At 31.4% G+C, this 21,252-nt stretch overlaps 2 protein-coding genes across 2 annotated transcripts; both read left to right on the forward strand.

Moving 5' to 3' along the window:
- The first annotated feature begins 8,500 nt into the window (after positions 1-8,500).
- On the forward strand, positions 8,501-10,348 carry LOC123208457. Its single transcript, XM_044625994.1, has 2 exons — positions 8,501-8,566; positions 9,557-10,348. The coding sequence occupies exons 1-2, from the start codon at positions 8,501-8,503 to the stop codon at positions 10,346-10,348; spliced, it is 858 nt and encodes a 285-aa protein (XP_044481929.1).
- Positions 10,349-13,636: 3,288 nt separating this feature from the next.
- Positions 13,637-14,833, forward strand: LOC123208458 (F-box protein SKIP23-like). The gene has a single exon (XM_044625995.1). It carries the CDS (start codon positions 13,637-13,639, stop codon positions 14,831-14,833), a length of 1,197 nt encoding a protein of 398 aa, XP_044481930.1.
- The last annotated feature ends 6,419 nt before the right edge of the window (positions 14,834-21,252 follow it).

Raw genomic sequence — 21,252 nt, forward strand, 5'->3', positions numbered from 1 at the left:
CAGTGCCTAATAAAAAACTGGTACCTTTTGTTTTATAGGCACCAGAGCTGGAGCTAAAATCTCTTTCAGATCACCTCAAATATGTGTACCTTAGAGATGAGGAGACCTTACCAGTGATAATTTCTAGTGAATTAAATAAGCAACGAGAAAAAAAACTGGTGCAGATTCTGAAAAGGCATAAAATAGCCATGGGATGGACCATAGCTGACATTAAAGGAATCAACCCTTCTACCTGTATGCATCGAATTTTGCTTGAAGAGGGAGCTAAACCAATTCGACAGCCATAAAAGAGGCTAAACTCACCTATGATGAAAGTAGTAAAGAAAGAAATTTTGAAGTTGCTTCCAATTGGAGTGATTTATCCAATTTCAGACAGTGAATAGGTCAGACCTATTCAAGTTGTACCGAAGAAGACTAGCATCACAGTGGTAAAAAATCAAAATAATGAGTTGATACCTACCCAAGTACAAAATGGGTGGCGGGTTTGTATGGATTATAGGAAATTAAATGCTATAACCCGTAAAGATCATTTTCTGTTGTCGTTTATTAATTAAATGTTGGAAAACTAGTTGGCTGAGCTTATTACTGTTTTCTAGATAGCTTTTCAGGATACTTTCATATTGTAATAGCTCTAGAAGATCAGGAGAACACAACTTTCAGATGCCTATTTAGAACCTTTGCATATCGACGAATGCCATTCGGAGCTCGTAATGTGTCAACCACTTTTCAAAGATGTTTGTTCAGTATATTTTCAGATTATGTTGAACATATTATAGAAATTTTTATGTATGATTTTACTGTTTATAGGGTTCATTTGATAATTATTTGCACAATCTCGCACTTATTTTATAAAGATGCATTGAAACTAACCTTGTTTTAAATTTTGAAAAATGTCATTTTATGGTTGAACAAAGTATAGTTTTGGGGCATGTAGTTTCAGCTAGAGGTATAAAGGTAGATAAGGCTAAAATTGATATTATTCAATCTCTGCCTTACCCAGTTAGTGTGTGAGAAGTTCATTTTTTCCTTGGCTATGTAGGTTTTTACCAACGCTTTATTAAAGATTTTTCGTGTATTACATTGCCATTGTGCAAGTTGCTATAAAAAGATGTGTTTTCGAGTTTGATGGAGGGTGTAAAAATGCATTTGACAAATTGAAGTAGCTGTTGATTTATGCACCAATAATCCAATCGCCTGACTGTGTGATGCGAGTGATTATGCCGTTGGAGCTGTTTTGGGCCAGCGAGTTGGATGGGTGCCACATGCTATATATTATGCCTCAATGACCTTGAATGATGCATAGAAAAATTATTCAACCACTGAAAAAGAACTCTTAGCTGTTGTTTTTGCATTAGAAAAATTACGTTCTTATTTATTGGGTACTAAAATTGTTATTTATTCTGATCATGCAGCCTTTAGGTATTTGATAACAAAGAAAAAGGCAAAACCATGGCTTATAAGGTGGATTCTTCTGCTGAGTGAATTTGACCTGGAGATCAAGGATAAAACTGGACAAGAGAATTGTGTTGCTGACCATTTAAACTGTCTGGTTAATGTGAAAACAGAGCAGAATCTATAGGAGCAATTTCCTGATGAGCAATTATTTTCAGTAAGCTACAAGATGCCCTACTACGCAAACATCATGAATTATTTGGTTACTAACATATTACCAGCTGATTTATTTAAGGTTCAAAGAGATTAACTGAAAAATGACGCAAAGTATTACGTATGGGATGATTCGTATTTGTGGAAACATTGCACTGATCAAGCTATAAGAAGGTGCGTACCTGAAACTGAAATTTCTTCTTTTATTACCTTTTACCATTCATATGCTTGTGGACGCCATTTTGGAGCCAAAAGGACAATAAGAAAAATTCTGGATTATGGATTTTTCTAGCCAACTTTATTTTGAGACTTCTACTCTTTTTGCAAATCTTGTGAATGCTATCAGAAAACAGGTAATATTTCACAGAAAAATGAAATGCCTTAAACTCTTATTTTAGTTTGTGAAATTTTTTATATTTGGGATATTGATTTCATGGGGCCTTTTCCATCTTCGTTTGGTTACATTTATATTTTATTAGCTGTTGATTATGTTTTGAAGTAGGTAGAAGCGAAAGCTACCCGAACTGATGACTCTAAAGTTGTTTTAGGTTTTTTCAAATCTAACTTATTCAGTAGGTTCGATATTCTGAAGGCTTTAATTAGCAATCAAAGGAAACATTTTTGCAATCGAATAGTAGAGGCATTGCTGAAAAAGTATGGTGTAACACACAATATTGCTACATCGTACCATTTACCAACTAGCGGACAAGCTGAGGTTTCAAACTGAGAAATTAAATCTATCATTAAGAAAACCGTTGGTCCAACTAGAAAGGATTAGAGTTTACGTTTGGAGGATGCGCTATAGGTGTATAGAACAACGTACAAAACGCCAATTGGTATGTCACCGTACAGGTTAGTATTTGGTAAAGCCTGCTATCTTCCAGTTGAATTAGAGCATAAAACATATTGTGTTGTTAAGCATTGTAACATGCAGTTGGATAAGAGTGGTGAACATAGGAAATTACAGTTGCAAGAATTAAAAAAAATTCGTAATGATGCTTATGAGATTTTTAGAATTTATAAGGAGAAAGCAAAAATATTTCATGACAAAATGATTTCTAGAAAAGAATTTTCAGTTGGCTAAAAAATTCTCCTTTATCATTCAAGACTTTGGTTGTTTCCAGGTAAATTGCGATCTCTTTGGATTGAACCTTTTGTTGTTACTAATGTTTTTCCTCATGGTGCAATAGAGATATAAAACTTAGCGACCTTGAAAGTGTTTAAAGTTAATAAACACAAACTTAAACCTTTTTATGAAGGATTGCAAATTACAAATGCTGAATAAGTGGAGCTGAGAGATCCCATTTACATTGATAAATAGATTGAGGCATTACATCAAGCTGATGACAATAAACAGAGGCGTTACTTGGGAGGGAACCCAAGTTTTCAATCTTATTTTAATTCATACTTCAATTATAAATTTTCTGGACTTTGCTTTTAATTTCAGTTTATGTGATTCAATTTTGATTTTAAAATTCAGTTTTAGGATCTTTGATGTTTAATTGGTAATTATTTTTATGATTATTTTTTCGTTTTAATTAATTAATTATTTTTTACTATTCAATCATCATTTTTCTTTTGTCAGGTTCCAATTAGCCTTCTGTAAATGTTCACGAGGGAGCAATCTGCATTTTAGTGTTTTGGAAGTAGGGCATGTCTTTCTGTCAAAGTCTAGCTCTTGCTTTGTTATTCTGTTAAACATAAGGGGCCCATATACTTAAGTGCAAGTATAATGTTAGGTTATATGAAATCATATTTGCCACCATCGTCAAACTACACCTTCTCTCCCACTTAAGCCCTAGCAGCCACTATCCTCATTCTGCAATGCCATGGTCAGAACCCGTTCATAGTATCAAAGATCAGCAAGATCCACCTATCGAAAACCCCCTACACCAGAGCCATCATCGGAATTCGAAGAATCCCCCATTAATCAAATTCAACAGTCTTCACCTTTTCCTACACATTCGACACCTCAATCATTATCTTTCTCACCATCACCTTAGCCATGGCAGAATGCCACTACTTCAGCCTATTTTGGTCCACATTCGGGCACTCGAAAAAGGAAAAAAGTGGAACTCTCTAATAGCCTAGAGCTTAAACTAGGCGACTTCAATACCTTCATTGATGAACAAGACCAACAACAGTATGAGTCTATTTGTGAGCGAAAAATCTACCCCTATAAGTATGTTCATATTCAAACTCTTGATCAATTGGGCATTCGTAATGAAATTGATGAGCTTGTGAATAGGTTGGATTGGAAAAATTATGTATATGTGAACTACTCTGCCTTTATTGAGCTAACCCATGAATTTTATATAACATTTCAATTTAATGATAATGAAGGGCTTGATTTGTTTACTAAATGAATAGTTGAGTTTAGGATAATGGGGAGAGAATGGTCGTTTTCAATTTCTGAATTTAACATGGCTTTGGGGTTTTTGAAAAAAGAGGATGCAAAGAGTGAGCAATATGTACATTTACAATGTGATTACAGTCCTGAATTTAATCCTACTGATTTGTGGTATGAATGGTCAATTGATTTTGCTCCATACAACCCTAGTGCTTTCAAGAGTTCTTATTTAAAAAGAACTGTGTTTAAATATTTGCAATGTTTATTGGCTTTTAATTTTTTCGAAAGAAGGGATAACACAGGTACTATTTCTAAGGTTGAGTTATTTTTTATGGTGTATAAAGCATATTATTCAAATTAATTAGGCTTTGGTTCCTCACTCAATTCCAATCAATGGTCCAGAAGAAAAATAAACCTTTAATCCTTGGTTCTTATATCATTCAATTAGCTATTAATTTAGGTTTATTAGATATTTCTAATCATAACATGCACATTGCTTGTGAGGTAAAACCATTGGATATGACTTGCTTAGATAGGATGGGAATTGTGACAAAAGAAACAGATGGTAGTTTCAGTTTTGTACAACTTGGACCAGCAACAATGCCTTATTATAGGCCTTATAGGCAGTAGAGAACAACAGTAGAAGCAGTTCCTAACAATACCTAACCGTGAGCAAACATTCTATCATCTTCTTATGTTAATTCATTCAACAACGTAAAGGCACATCTGTATAGATATGAACAAAAATTAGACCGCATGAAGCGTAATCTGATGGCATTTTTCAATTCTCAAGGATTCACGCCACCTTATCCCCTATCTCCATAATTTAAAGTGCTGCTCCTTTTCCACAGATCCAGAGAAATTTTCTTTCCCTTTTCTTTTAAATTTTAGTTTTCATTATTGTGTATTTTGTTGCAACATTGAGGACAATGTTTGGTTTAAGTGTGGGGGAAGGTTTATTTGTGTTTTATTTTTTTTGTTCCCTTTTCCCCTACACTTAAATTTTTCAAGATAGTAAATTCACCAAGCAACAAAATTTAGTTTAAATGCCCTGCTAACAATCATGGTTGGGTGAAGATTTTTACTTGAAGGTTTTGGTTTGTAATTTGGTTTTAGCAGAAAGAATCAAGGCTTTGTAAGGCTCAAGGGGCTAACTAGGGAAATTAAAATAGGTTGGCTTTTTAAGCTAAAGGGTTTAAACAAGAATGCCTTTATCATTTTCATGCATGTATATATTGATGCAGTCTTAAAATGGTTCAAAGCAAGTTCTAGAGATATATTCACATAGGAGAATATCACTCATCAAAGAAAACATCGATTGATATGTATGTTTCAATCTTTTTCGGCTCAAAACTCACGGGTTAAATCAATTCACCTCAACTTCAAACAAAGTTCTATCATTTAATTATCAAAATTTGTTTAAGTGTATACCCTTAGTTAATCTAACAAATTAGTATGCATTGCTCTTATACTTAATCAACTAAATCCCATGACATGCATATAATTTAATTCATTCAAAATGAAATTAATGGAACTGTTTGGTTGACTAAAATCAGGGAAGAATACACCAGCTGCCACATCAATGAAAAACAAAAACCAACTTTAACCAGCAACGAACAACAACAAAAACAGAACAAAGCGCAAAATAAGGCAGAACCAGAAGAAACATAACACAAAGAAGACAAAAAAACAGATAGAAGAACATAATAGGTAGACAGAACAGAATAAAAACAGAACAAAAGGACAAAACATAATAACATATCAGAAAAAAATAGAAGACAAGTAAAGAAAAATAGAAAAAATAAAACACAAATAAACCCTCCCCCATACTTGAACCAAACATTGTCCATAATGTTTAAACAAAACACACAATAATGAAACTGAAATATAAAAGAAAATGGAAAGAAAACTTCTCTGGATCTGAGGAAAAGAAGCAGTAGAATGGATTATGGAGATAAAGGATAATATGGCGTGAATCCTTGGGAATTGAAGAATGCCATCAGATTGCACTCCATGCGGTTTAATTTTTGTTCATATCTATGTAACTATGCCCCTATGTTGTTGAATGAATGAGCATAGGAAGATGATAGAATGTCTACTCGTGGTTAGGTGCTGTTGGGATCTACTTCTGTCGTTGTTCTTTACTGCCTATTTGGCCTAGAATGAGACATTACTGCTAGTCCAGGTTGCACGAAACTGAAACTGCCATTTGTTTGTTTTGTCACTTTTCTCATCCTATCTAAACAAGTCATATCTAATGGTTCCACCTCACAAGCAATGTGCATGTTATGATTAAAAATATCTAATAAACCCAAATTAATAGCTAATTGAGTGATATAAGAACCAAGGATTAAAGGTTTATTTTTCTTCTAGACCACTGATTGGAATTGAGTGAGTAACCAAAAACCTAAATTAACTTGAATATTATGCTCCATACACCATAAAAAATAAAACTCAACCTTAGAAATAGTATCTGCACTATCCCTCCTTCCAGAAAAATTAAAAGCCAAGAATTACTGTAAATATTTAAACACAAGACTTTTTAAATAAGAGCTCTTGGAAACACTAGGGTTGTATAGAGCAGAATCAACCGACCATTCATGCCACAAATTAGTAGTATTAAAATTAGGACTGTAATCACATTGGGAACGTACATATCACTCACTCTTTGCATCCTCTTTTTTCAGAAACCCCAAAGCAATGTTAAATTCAGAAATTGAAAATGAACATTCTCTCCCCATTATCCTAAACTCAACTATTCCCTCGGTAAACAAATCAAACTCTCCATCATCATTAAGTTGAAATGTTGTATAAAATTCATGGGTTAGCTCAATAAAGGTAGGACAGTTCACATATACATAATTTTTCCAATCCAGCTAATTCACAAGTTTATCAATTTCATTACGAATGCCTAATTGATCAAGAGTTTGAGTATGAACATACTTATAAGGGTAGATTTTGCGCTCACACATAGACCTATACCGTTGTTGGTCTTGTTCATTAATAAAGGTATTGAAGCTGTCTAGTTTGAGCTTTAGGCTACTGAAGAGTTCCACTTTCTTCCCTTTTCGAGTGCACGAATATGGACAAGAATGGGCTGAAGTAGTGGCACTTTGTTGTGGTTGAGGTAATGGTGAGGAAGATGATGATTAAGGCATTGAATGTGCAGGAGAGGATGAAAACTACTGAGTTCGATTGACGGGTGATTTGTCTAATTCTGATGACGACTTTGGTGTGGGGGTCTCTGATGGGTGGATCTTGCTGGTCTTTGATGCTGTGAGCGGGTTCTAACCATGGCATTGTAGAATAGGTGAAGAGGTTACTAGGTTTTTAGTGGGAGAGAAAGTGTGGTGCGTGGGTTTGGCAAGTATGATTTCTAGAAACATATAACCCCAGCCTTATAATTACACTTAATCATATAGGCCTCTTGTATTTAACAAAATAACAAAGCAAGAGCTAGACTTTGACAAAAACGAATGACCCAGTTCCAAAACACCAAAATGCAGATTTCTCCTCTGTGAACATTTACGAAAGGCTAACTGGAACTTGGCAGAAGAAAGAAGATGATTGAACAGAAACATAAAAATAAATTAAAATGAACCTAATTGAAAATCATAAAATAATTGCTAATTAAACATCCAAAAATCCTAGAATTGAAATTTAAAATCAAATTTGAGACACATAACTGAAATTAAAAACAATTGTCCAAAAAAAATTAAAATTAAAGTATTAAAATAACATTGAAAGCTTGGGTTGCCTCCCAAGTAGCGCTTTTGTTTACAGTCATCAGCTCGACGTAATGCCTTCGTTTATTTATCAATGTAGATGAGAGCTTTCAGCTCCTCTTCTTCGACATTTGCAATTTGCACTCCTTCGTAAAAAAGTTTGAGTTTGTGGCCATTAACTTTAAACACTTTCGAGGTTGCTAAGCTTTGAATCTCTACTGCACCATGAGGAAAAACGTTAGTAACAACAAAATGTCTAATCCAACGAGAATGTAATTTACCTGAAAACAACCGAAGTCTTGAATGATAAAGGAGAACTTTTTGGCCAATTGAAAATTCTTTTCTGGAAATCATTTTGTCATGAAATGTTTTTGTTTTCTCCTTATAGATTCTAGAACTCTTGTAAACACCATTGCGAATTTCTTCTAATTTTTGCAACTGTAATTTCCTATGTTCACCACTCTCATCGAACTTCATGTTGCATTGCTTGATAGCCCAATATGTTTTATGCTCTAATTCAACTGGAAGATGGCAGGCCTTATCGAATACTAACTTGTATGATGACATACCGATTGACATTTTGTATGCTGTTCTATATGCCTATAGCGCATCCTCCAAGCGCAAACTCCAATCCTTTCTTATTGGACTAATGGTTTTCTCAATGATAGATTTAATTTCTCAGTTTGAAACCTCAGCTTGTTCGCTGGTTTGCGGATGGTATGACGTAGCAATCTTGTGTGTTACACCATACTTTTTTAGCATTGCCTCCACTATTCAGTTACAAAAATGCTTTTATTAATCACTAATTAAGGCCTTTAGAATGTCGAACCTGCTGAATACGTTAGATTTAAAGAAACCTGAAACAACTTTAGAGTCATCAGAACAGGTAGCTTTCGCTTCTACCTATTTTGAGACATAATCAACAACTAATAAAATATAAACGTAACCAAACGAATATGAAAAAGGCCCCATGAATCTGTCTATGTGATGCATAGATCTCTTTTGTCTTCGAGCAAAAGAATGGTCAGTCCACCTCTGATTAATTGATGATTCATCATCGTCCGGGAGAGGGAGGATCACCAGTGTGGTGGTTGGCAAACTTCGGTCATCAGAGAAGTAACAACAAGACAAAACCACAAACCCTAGGGGAAAAATGTTTATTTTCAAGCCTTAGGTGGGGGGAAATGATAGTTTTTAGACCTAGAGGAAAAATGTGATAAAACTTTAATTCAATAAAATTTTGTATTAAATAACATTTTTACCCCTAATCTTAATTAATATTTTTAACAGAAATTGACTTTTAAGTGGGTGTTTGAATTTTTAAAAATTGAATATTGGAAGTTTAAGATTATATCAAGCCTTGGGTGGAAACAAGTCTTTTGGCCATATATGAGTTATACATTTAATTATGATTTTTCAAGTTAAACTTAATTCAACAGCTTCTATTTTAAGTTCAATTCAAGCCTACAGCTCCTCAACTCGTCCAACTCAGACTCAAATCTTACGTAAATCTAATTGAATCGAGCTCAATTTACAGTCTTAGTATTGTGGTAAAGTAGTATCTTTTTTGTAAATATATTATTACTATCCGTAGCACAGGGTTCTAATACTTTCTACAAACCTTGAGGGGTAAATTGTTATATTTCTGATATTTTCTGATACACTCACTCGCACTAACGCTCGGGCCTGGACCTGTCTAGGAAATCCCATGATCTTCATCTCTGTGATTCGTTAAGAAAACTTTCCCTTTCCCTTTCTTCTTCCTCCGTCCGCACTCTGCTGTTCCGACGCTGCTGAGTGATTTTAGCGTTTTAATTTTTTTTCTAAATTACCCTCCGTTCATGGCCATCGCCTCTGTAACCCTCGACTGGTGCAGTCTCCCAGACCCCATTCTCTTCAACACCGCGCAACGCCTCCAACCCAAATTGAACTCAGCCGTTTCCGCGCCGTCTGCAGGTCGTTCCGCTTCGCCGTCCCTCTCCCCTCTCCGAAACTTTCTCCCGTTCATTATTACTATGACCCCGGAATCTGCGAACCCCCTTTGCACCTCGTCATTGCCGAATCGACTGTCTATGCCTTTCAACCCCTTTCCCACGGCGCCCCTCCGTGGATAGTCAAAGTTGAAAAATCAAGCCAGGGAGAAACCCGGGTCCAGGACACCTACTCTCGCCGTCATTTTGAAGAGCAGGAAATCAGTAAGGGTTATAGAATCGATTGGGTTTTTGATGAACATCCGAGGCAGTTTAGTGGGTGGAAGGATATTTTGTTTCAAAAAGTCGCCCTCTCTGCAGATAATGATGAGTTAGCAGTCATGGTTTTTCTGAATTTGGAGTTGATGGTATGGAGGAGCTGTGATAAGAAATGGGTCGACTTGGGTTTTGGTGAGGATATTGCCTATTATAAGAAGAAGTTTCATGTAGTGATGTCAAATGGGCATATTTTAAGTGTTGATCCGAAGTCTTTGGAGGTTGGTGAAACTTTGCCTCCATTGTTGACTCGTTTTACTTACAAAAGCTTTGTAAATACATCTAGTGAATTGTATTTGATTAAAAATCGTAATAGTAGTGATAAAAAATTGGGAAATAAGAGAAATTTCTCTCTAGCTAAGGCTGAGAAAGTGGTTTTGAATTCTATTTTCTATGTGTTTAGGCTGGATGAAGAAGAGTAAGAGTGGATTGAAGTGAAGGATTTGGAGGGTCGAGGATTGTTTCTGTTTGATGGAGGTAGCTTATTTATTTCAGCTAAAGATTTTTTTTGGGAATAAAACCAAATTGTGTTTATATGGGTGAAACTGGTTTCTTTGGGGTTACATATGATTTTCCAGGGATGTATACTTTGATTTTCGACTTCAATGACGGTAGCAATGAGTGGCTCGTATCATTTCCTGAATCTTATGAGATTTTTTTGTCTCCAGCAGCTTGGCTCTTCCCTGAATGTCAGTTTTTTTTTTTTCTTTTTAAATTGTGTATTGTATAGCACTTTCTGTGATGAATTCGCTGGAGTGGACTTGTGTTTATGATTCATTTCTTTATTTGTGATAGCAATGCCATATTAAATTCTGATTTGTTTGACTAGATTGAAGACTTTTAACAAGATTATGTAAGAATTGAAAGTGCAGATTTAAAAAGCATATTAAAATAGTATGTTAGTTGCATCTGGGGGAGTTGCTTGTATTTATAGGTTGTTTCATGATTCTGATAGCAATTCCATAGTATTGTTGTAATATCTGTGTATTGATTATTTTTTTTCAATTGAAATCTGATTTGTGTAGCTAGATTGAGGACATTTTTAACAAGATTATGTAAGCACAGGAAATACTTATTTAGAAGGACATGGTGTGAAACAGTACATATACTGACTTCCTGTATGTAAATTTTCAATGTTCAAATGCTTTTACAGATATTAGTTGTTGTTGCTCGTTTTGAATTGGATATGGATTTGCTTTGCTGTGTTCCTTATTGTCATAATCCAAGCTTTAGCCAGTTGTGGGTGCGAACTCTTGGATAATCATTCCCCAAGGTTGTTCTGGAGATAGTTAAATTACTCTTTGCTGGATCATCAAGCATGAGATTCAAGCAAGTTTGATTTATTTATAGTTGAATGCTATAAGCAGTTTCTCTGTTTATTCCAGTTTCAGATAATCAATTTTAGGGAATGGTTACAAAATTCCATGATCTCTCTTCTCTCAGCCATGATTCATTGTCATAGCGTACTCTGTTTTTCTATTTCAGTTCTTGATAGTCTCTCTATTTTCATATGTCAACAACAAATATTTATCTGTAAACTAAGTTTCCTTTTTATCGGTTTATTAATTTGTGCCTTGTGGCAGATTCTTAAGTTTCTGTGGCTTCAGTATGTTCAGCCTTTGGTGTTCATGGCACCTTCTATGTGTTTTTTTACTTTCACTTTATAATAGACAGTAACATTATATCTTTGTGATGCGATTACTGATTGATTGCAGGATTTCTTACTCTATCAAGTCCTTACTAAATTGAATCTTTTTCAACTCGGCTTCCATTGAAGCATTATTTTGTTCTGAGTTTAATGGACAGATCCGTTCTTGTGTTCGCCTAGAAATTTTGCACTACCTTGCCAAGTCTTCTTCATCATAACGTTTTGTTCTCTTTATTATTTTGACAAATGCCTGCATTTGAACTTTATTATTACATGTTAGGTACTGGAACAACTTTTCTGGATCGATGCGAAGACATTTTATCGAAGAAGTTTTTGGGATCAACCACTTGAGTAGTGTTTCATTGTCGATGGGAAGATTTGATTAACATCTTGGTCGGACCATACAGGGATTATTAAGAATTCTTTTTTTATTAGTTGGTAGTTATGCTGGTTTTAATTTCTGAGCATGTATATATGAATTATGGATCTTAATGTTTTGAAACTAGATTAAGTTTGGTCATCCACTTCTCCTGTTATGCCCAAGACTCCTGTATATCAATTAGCTTTCCTACACTTTTTGAGCTGCTAATATTGTCCTGATGAGCTCAGAGTCTTTCAAATTACTTTTGTGATGATAATCTAGCATTAAACGATTGGACTTGGAGGAGTCCTCGAAGCCCAATTAGGGCTGCAAGTGAGGTGAGATGCTTTCAAACTGCTCATGGCACGGTTTATGTCAAGCAGGGTTGAGTTTTGAGTTAGTTTGATTTTAAACATGAGGATAATTGGTAAATATATAAGTTATGAGATTTAATTTAAATGTATCGAATTAAGCTCAAGTTGTTTTATTTTGAGCTCAAACTAATAACTTCTTAACTTGGTGAGCACGAACTTGAGATTTGTGTAAATACAATCAAGTCAAACTTGAATCAAATAATACTCGGTTTAATTTGGTACGATCGTAGTCTTATGTCCAATTGTTTGAACCCTATCCAAAATTATAAATGACTATAATTTTGTCAACTAATCATACTTATCATGATATTAAAATTAACTTAGACAAGACCGATTGGTTCAGTCGTGAACTAGTTCTTGGTCTAGTGTGGTTCACCTAAAAAAAAATCGGTTTTTGTCCTTTATATATATATTTATAATAAAAAAAGAAAAATAAAAATGATAGTGGATAACATTAAAAAAGGATGGTTGAGTAACTAGTTGGAAGTTAAATAGTTGTCATTGAAAATAAATAAATATTAATTAGAAAGAAAAGTTATTGAAAATAAACAAATATTAATTAAAAAAATAATTGAATTGAATTGATTTTGATGGGTTGAAATAAGTTAAATATTTATACCAATGTTTTTAATAGAAAAAGGCTAAAAAAGTGACATTAGGTCATTCTGTTTAAATAAATATTCTTATATTTTAAAAAATATGATAAATATTTAATAATATTAAATAAAAACATTATAATTTAGGAATTGATTGATCCATCTGATTGAATCGATCGAACCATAAATCAATAAGATAACTAATTTGATTATCGATATGATTTTAAAAATACTAATACTTATGATAACGAGCCATTGTTTGGTTTATTTCATTTACTAGAATGAGGTTGTGGGCAAATCTCATTGTTGGGCAAATTTATTGATATTATAGAGCTTATGGGTTCACTTATGGTTTTTGAAAGTTTGTCTTAAATGAGTTTAAACTCATGTTTGAATCTAGGAATTTTATATTATCAAGTTTGAACTTAAGTTTGGAGTGTTTGACTTACTAAATTTATTAACATACAAAATTTTGAATCGAAATAATTAAAATGATGTTATTTTAAATAATATATATTTACGGCAACAAACTGAGTCTAGCTCAGTCAAACTCTTTGACAGACAGAGCCTGTTCAACTTTGGGCTGCGCCTTTTTTTCTACTTTGTTCTTTCTTCTACGATCTTCCTTCTTCAAGTTTGGACTCTCTCCTTATCTTATCCCCTCTTTCTTCTTTCATATCCTTTCCATAGACTTTTCTCCTTTCTTCTTCATCCTTCATGTCATAGCTCCCATGGAGAACAGTTCCCGTGACTGGTCCAGTTTTCCAGACCACCTACTCGCCACCATTGCAGACCGCCTCCCCACTAGACTCGACACTCTCCGCTTCCGCGCCGTCTGCACCTCATTTCGAGCCGCCCTCCCTCCTCCTCCGCCACCAACCCCATACTCAGACATCCACTATTTCCACCACTCTTCCACCTCCAACTCTCCCATACACTTCTTCATTGCCCAGTCTACCGTTTACGCCATCCAACCCCTCTCACAAATCTCCCATCCTCTTCACAGCCCAGGAGCCTGGCTAGTCAAAGTCGAAGATTCACCGTCCGGAGATGTCAAACTCCTGGATCCCTTCTCCACATCTCAAGTCAAGAACGTCTCCGATAAGTTACCAGGGTCATTCAACTTACTGGATTATCGCGTTAAGGAGATAAGTAAAGGATACAGACTTGAATTAGCTACAGACCAACAAAGGGAGCTCAGCAGATCGGAACGAAGCTACACTGGCAAAGTAGTGGTTTCTGCTGATGAAGATGATGATGATGATGAATTTGCTATTATGGTGTTGATTCAGGGAAAGGTTGTAGTTTGGAAAAGAAGAGATAACAAATGGCACAACATCGATATCATTCAAGATCGATTTCATTTTATTTACGACATAATCTATCATAACAGAAGATTCTATGTCTTTAGCTACAAAAATCGTACTGTGTGTGTGGATCCGAAGTCCTTGAACGTTTCGGAACCAGTGGCTCCATTGCGGATTTCGCTAAGCAGGTCAGCCTCTTCCTTCCACTTGGTAAAGTCATCTCCGGATTTGTTCTTAATCCGGAAGAACTACTTAGACTTCCCTGGAAACTGCGACAGCCACTTCTGGGGTAAATCTGGTGACAGAGGTTGCCGGGTTGGGTTGAATATTTTCAAGCTTGATGAGGGGAAGGATGAGTGGGTTACGGTGAAGGATGAATTACAGGATAGAGCCTTGTTCATGTTCAAGGAATGTAACTTTTTTCTTTCAGCTCAAGAGTTCTCAGGATTGAAATGGAATTGTGTTTATTTGCCTGATAGAGGTCGTCCAAATGTTGATGGTGATTACCCTGGAAGCAATGCTGTGATCTTTAACCTGGACAATCGCTGTACTGATAAACTCTCAGCTTTTCCTGGTTTTTCCGAAATTTTCTGGCCTCCTCCAGGCTGGCTCTTCTCTTAAGGTAAAGGGTTCTTTTCTTTCATGTTAAAAAAAGTAAAATCCTGATTTAGTCTGTAAATTGAGTACTCTTTGTTCATAAATGTGAAGTTTCTTTATATTAATACAATAATACTCAAGAATTGCTCTGTTCCATGCCGTCTCCGTGTGCTGCACAATTTCTTCATGCTGCTAAAATTTTTGGAATTTGAGCTTTAATTGCATAAAATGTATGAGAATCTTCTTGGATATGGTTCATTTTGGTTGTGCTGGGTGGTAAATTACTCTTTTTCAGAATGTCACGCTTGAGATTCAAGTTTTATAAATAGTTAGTACCCTTTTTGTGAGATTAAGCCAAAAAAATAATTGCACAACTTTCTTATACCTTGTTGATTATTTTGTTTTGAGTAATCATTCTAGAAAACTTGTGGAATCGATAAAACAAACAATTATAGATAATTTATCTTAAATTCTTAGTTCACCCAAAGTAGGTTACTTGTTACCTATGCGTTAACTTAACTCCTTATAGATTAGATGATCACCAATTCCAACACTAAGCTGGCTCTTTTGATTTTTCCTCTTCAAATTCTAGCAACATTTTGGTTCACTTTGGATTGTTGAAACTGCCAATATAATGGTTTACATATATGAAGCTTCAAGTACGATACCACATTGCCCTCAATGTAAGAATACTTGATGACATTATGAAACAAATTGGTTAAAGCCATGAGATTGATTGCAATCATTAGTTATATTATGTTTTGGAATAGAAATTTGCAAATTCGCATGAGCCTCATCTATCTAATATGGCTTGAATTTACTTTTAATTTGAAAATTTACTCTGTTTTGAATATTAATACAGCTTAGCAGCTTGAAAAGTCTAGCATTCAAATACTTATAAGAGAAGCTAATAATGTCTATTCTCTGTTTCTTCAAGAACATTAATGAACCTGAATTAGTTAGTAAGATTTATTTGTATATATAATATTGTTCGCTCTAAATATCCAAGTGAACATGAATGAAAAGGTGATGAAGATCATTTACAATTAAATCAGATGCAAGCTCTAAATGACTCCCCAATTAGGTTTTATCCATTGACAATATTTTTAGAAAAAGTTTATAATAACTTTATATTAAGAATATTTATATTTGTATGAAGATCAACATGATTTTTCCTAAAATAATTTTAACATCAAAATATGGATAACAATACCTAATAATATTAAACTATTACATTTTTTTCTATTGACATAACTAAACTTTGTTCTTTTTTAACCGAGGGAATTGAACTCTCAGTTTTCTCTATTGGAGAAATTGAATTTTTAAAATTTTCTATTAAAGGGCTAAATTTTTAGTATTTTCTATAAAAGGTATTGAACAAAAACAATTAGATTTGTTTGTTTTATTTTGTTCTGGAAGCGAGTTGATTACTTTGATGTTTCATTATGAAATACTGAAGGTTTGGCCTCTTCACCTTAAATAAAAAACAAAAAAATAAAAATAAAACTTTTAGTTCCTATAAAAGGTATTAACAATTTTAAACTAGTAAGATTTTTAAATTAAAGAGACTGAATTTTATTTTATTTTTTCTATTATAGTTACTCAACTTTGTATTTTTATTTTTGAATAAATCAAACTTTTAGATTTTTTTATAGAAGAGGTTAAACTATGAATATTTCTTATTAAAGATAAGACATACACAATTGGAAGTGATTGTTTTATTTTGTCCTTCAATATCTATTGAAAATCTATTTAATCGGTTGGATTTCAAAAGACAACTTATATATATATATATATTCTTATGAATTAAGTTTAAAAAGAAACGGCAATTCATCTATTACCACACACTTACCCATGACTTTGCTGTGTGTTGTTGAACATTAACAATTTGCTGTGACTCACTCTTCTTCTCCTTCTTCCATTCATTCACAAAACTCTAAACAATCTGTAATAGTAAAAGCATTAACCGTGGAGAATCAATTCTACCGTTTAAAATGATCCCAATATATCAATTCAACAAGAAGACAGAAATTTCCTCAATAACCACTTCAATACTTCAAAAACACACAGCATAGTTGCCTATAATTTACTTAGAAAATTTTAATTAAACACAAAATCAATACTAAAGACAATTGAGAATTAATACTAATTAATTCAATGAAAGAGATCGAAGAAGTCTACACGAAAGTATATTGTTAATTAGCGAATGAATACATGCATGTTGTTTTGTAATTGTTGTACGATTGTATAAAGCCACTCTTCAAAGAATGTCTTGTGTTCACCTCTTGCAACCTTGGCTTGTCTTTCCAATTGTGTATGTCTTGTCTTTTTATTTTTACTTAAATAACCTTTTAAAGGCAAACTATATTATTTTTATTTAAGTTAAATTCAAATTATCTTTAATTTTTTTCAATAAACTTGAATAAAATTACTTTTTATTTTACTTGTAATTTACAAGAAAATCAATGAGATAAAAATTTGACTAAATATGGATAAGTGGTGGTTTCCAACTAAAAAGTGAATAAGTGTTTAACATGAAACAAAAGTTTCACCAAATTTAATTGATTTAATCACTCACCTCATTAATTTGAGGTGAAAATGAGTGAAGTAGTAAAAGTAAATAAAGAATAAAACTCAATTTTTATATATATTAAATAAATTTATTTATATAAATTAAAATGATAAATTTTAATTAAATGATGTAATTATTTTTTATTTTATAATTATTTATTGATATTAAGTTATAAAAAATAAGTTTATATAATTTATATATATATATAATTTATATATATATAATATTATTAAAAGATAATTAATTAAGGAAAAAAAAGCATCTTTGAAAGTTAAAATAAAAATATCTTGATTGAAATATATATATATATATATATATATAGAAAAATTTTCCATAAAAAAGATTTGAATGACTCTCATCTATCTTCATCTTCATATGATGAGTCTCCACTGTAATTTTCTTTGCTATAAATGTGATCTGTCTTTTTTTTTTTTATTTCATACCTCATAAACTCATTTGTACCTTTCAGGAAGTAGCCACATGATAGAGACTACTCTACCAACCATAAAGATGAAAATGTTTGGACTCAAAATATGAAAAATCTTTTTTATTGTTGAGGAGGTAAACAAAGTTAATATTAATTGTCATGTCACTACAATATTAGTATAGATTAACAATTAATAAATCATTTTTTAAACATTATCAATTACCATAAGTCATATAATTATGATAATATAGTTAATAACTTATTATATGATTGTGTTAGTATACAATGTAATATTTTTTATCTAAGATTTCATAATCAAATCTAATATGAAAACGTATAGTTTATATAATGTATAAATATAGAGTTAGTCATATTTTGTTTGAAAAGACAATATTGATCATGCATCATATGTATGGATGACTGTAAACAACCCAAAAAAAAAACCTAACTAGGAGAAAATTTCAGTTTTTAAAACTATGTTTGGAAAGCTAATAAATTTTATTTGTTTAATGTTACTAAGTAACTCTTTTCACTAACAAATTTCACTAATAGTAATAGTTGATGGGTATTAATCTAAAGTTTTTAAAATTAATGGGTGAGAGTTAACAATATAACAAATCTTGGAAGAGAATAAGTTTTTTGGATATCAAATCACTATATACATCTATATTTATTTATATGTTTAAAATAATAAAATTATATGTATAAATAATATATATAATTTTATATATAAATAATAATATATGATTATATAATTAAATATTATTTTATTTTAATTTAAAATTATTTAATTTTATAATAATATATTATTATTTATATTATCTGTATATATAATACTTTGTACTCTTTGAATTGTAAAAATGAAAAAATCTCTATTGAAAATATGGAAAAATCTTTCATAATTGTTAAGAAGATAAAACATAAAATTTCGTGTAAAAATGTTTTTCTCTTCCTTTTTAGAGTAAGAAGACAAAATAAAGTTCTAAATTTTGGAAACTAAATTATAATCTCATTCATCTTCATCTTCATCTTCACATCGTGGGTTTCCACTGTAATCATTCTTTTCTATTTTTTCTAATTTTATGTTTTAGAAACTCATTTACATTTTCTAGGAAGCAGTCGCATGACACTGAGTCTACTCTTCAAATTAATATTTGATTAACTCATTTTTTTAACCTTACTTTTTCTTACTTTCATACATTATTAGCACTAAATTACAATTTCATAAACTGTTTGTTAAATTATTTTTAGAATAGTAATTTTTTAAATTTATAATTCTTTATTTTTGTCTACTCTCTACAAAACGGCATCAATAAGATTAATCTTATTCAATTTTTCATTCAAACTCCTAATTCATTGATTAGAAAAATTTTAATTTAAAGCGCATGATTTTCGTACTTGTTTGTGTGAGGAGGGTCTAGCTAAAGAGTGAATTGTGAATGATAATGTAAGTTATTAGTAAAAAAAAAAAATATTGACAAGACATTTTCAGACATTCAAGAAAGACTTACACTTGGTCCAATTATTTCAAGTTTTAGTTTTGCACTTACTTTTTCAAATTGTTATCATTTTAGCTCATCCTTTTTTCATTAGTAAAACCGACAACACGATACAAAAATATTATAAATAAAAAAATTTTAACTAACTTAATTTGACTTATTGTTCAGTTTAATTTTGAGGCGAATTTAAAATAAAATTTTAATTTAATAATTTAATTTAAGATTAATTTAAAATTATATTTAAGAATATTTTTTATTTTATTAGTAAATTTATTTATTATTGATGTTATTTATTTTATTAATAATATTATTTATTTGTTGGTATTCTTTAATAATAATTTTAATCAATTTAAGAAAATTTCATTTCAAATTAATTATTATAAATTCAAACTAAATTTAAATTAATTTATATTTGAATTTAATTTGACTCAAATATAATTTTAATCCTTTTTTTTAATTTATGAACACTTCTATTACAACAACAATTATACTCTTCAAATATATTGATAGAAAATATTTTTAAGAAAAGTACAATAAAAAATTTTGTGTTGAAAGATTTAAAATTTTTTTTCCTAAGATTTTGGAGGCTATATTTCACTTTCATCTATCTTCATCTTTGGATCTAGGTTGTAATAAATATAATACATGTCCTATTATCCCCAAAACTTTTATATTTTCACTTAAATAACCTTTTAAAGGAAAATTATATCATTTTTTTTAAAACTAAATTCAAATTATCTTTAATTTTATTTAATAAACTTGAAGAGAATTATTTTTTATTTAACTTGTAATTTACAGGAAAATCGATCAGATAAAAATTTGACTAAGTTTGAATATGTGGTTTTCAATTAAAAAGTGAATAACAGATTAACATGAAATGAAAGTTTCACCAAATTCAATTAATTTGAGATGTAAAGTGAGTGAAACAGTAGAAATAAATAAAGAATAAAACTCAGTTTTTATCCTTTATTTATTAAATTTACTTATATAAATTAAGATGACAATTTTTAATTAAATGATGCAATTATTTTTATTTTATAATTATTTATTGATATTTATTTTATAATTATTTATTGATATTAAGTTATAAAAATAAGTTTATATAATTTATTTATATATATATATATATATATATATATATATATATATAATATTATTAAAAGATTATTAATTGAGAAAACAAACATTTTATAAAAAAAAAATCTTCCTTAATTGTTGAAGGGTTAGAATAGAAAATTTTATGTAAAAAGATTTTAAATGACTCTCATCCATATTCATCCTCACATGGTCAGTTTCCACTGTAATTTTCTTTTTTTTGGTAATTTTCTCTGTCATAAATGTAATCTTTCTTCATTACTTTTTTTTTTTATTTCATATCTCATAAACTCATTTGCATCTTTCAGACAATCACATGATAAAGACTACTCTTCCAACCGTAAAAATGAAAATATCTTGACTTAAAATATGAAAAAATCTTTTTGATTGTTGAGGAGGTAAACGAAGCTAATATTAATTGTCATGTCACTATGATATTAGTATAGATTAACAATTAATAAATTATTTTTTGAATATGACCAATTATAATAAGTTATATAATTATGGTAATATAGTCAATGACCTAGTGTATGATTGTGCTAATGTATGATGTAATTTTTTTTATCTAAGATTTTATGGTCGAATCCAATATGAATACGTATAGTTCATATGGTGCACAAATACAAAGTTAATCATGTTTTGTTCAGAAAGACTATATTGGTCATGTGTTGTATATATGCAAAGTGGAATGATAATCAAAATGTGATATGTTGATTCGAAGTTATTGGATTCAGAGTATTGCTGACTTAGGAATTATCTGATTTCGTATGAAAAATCACTCACAAAGGCACAAATAGCAACCACCGGAAAATTAACACTTGCACTGAAATCAGAACTTTATGCAATGTCT

Source organism: Mangifera indica, chromosome 2 (assembly GCF_011075055.1).
Source record: "Mangifera indica cultivar Alphonso chromosome 2, CATAS_Mindica_2.1, whole genome shotgun sequence".
NCBI lineage: Eukaryota > Viridiplantae > Streptophyta > Magnoliopsida > Sapindales > Anacardiaceae > Mangifera > Mangifera indica.

Bases quoted from the DNA above. Each gene is read 5' to 3' on its own strand.
- LOC123208457 (XM_044625994.1), top strand. From the start codon at position 8,501: ATGTCGAACCTGCTGAATACGTTAGATTTAAAGAAACCTGAAACAACT. The intron at 8,567-9,556 runs GTAGCTTTCGCT...CGACTGGTGCAG, and splicing joins CTTTAGAGTCATCAGAACAG to TCTCCCAGACCCCATTCTCT.
- LOC123208458 (XM_044625995.1), top strand. From the start codon at position 13,637: ATGGAGAACAGTTCCCGTGACTGGTCCAGTTTTCCAGACCACCTACTC.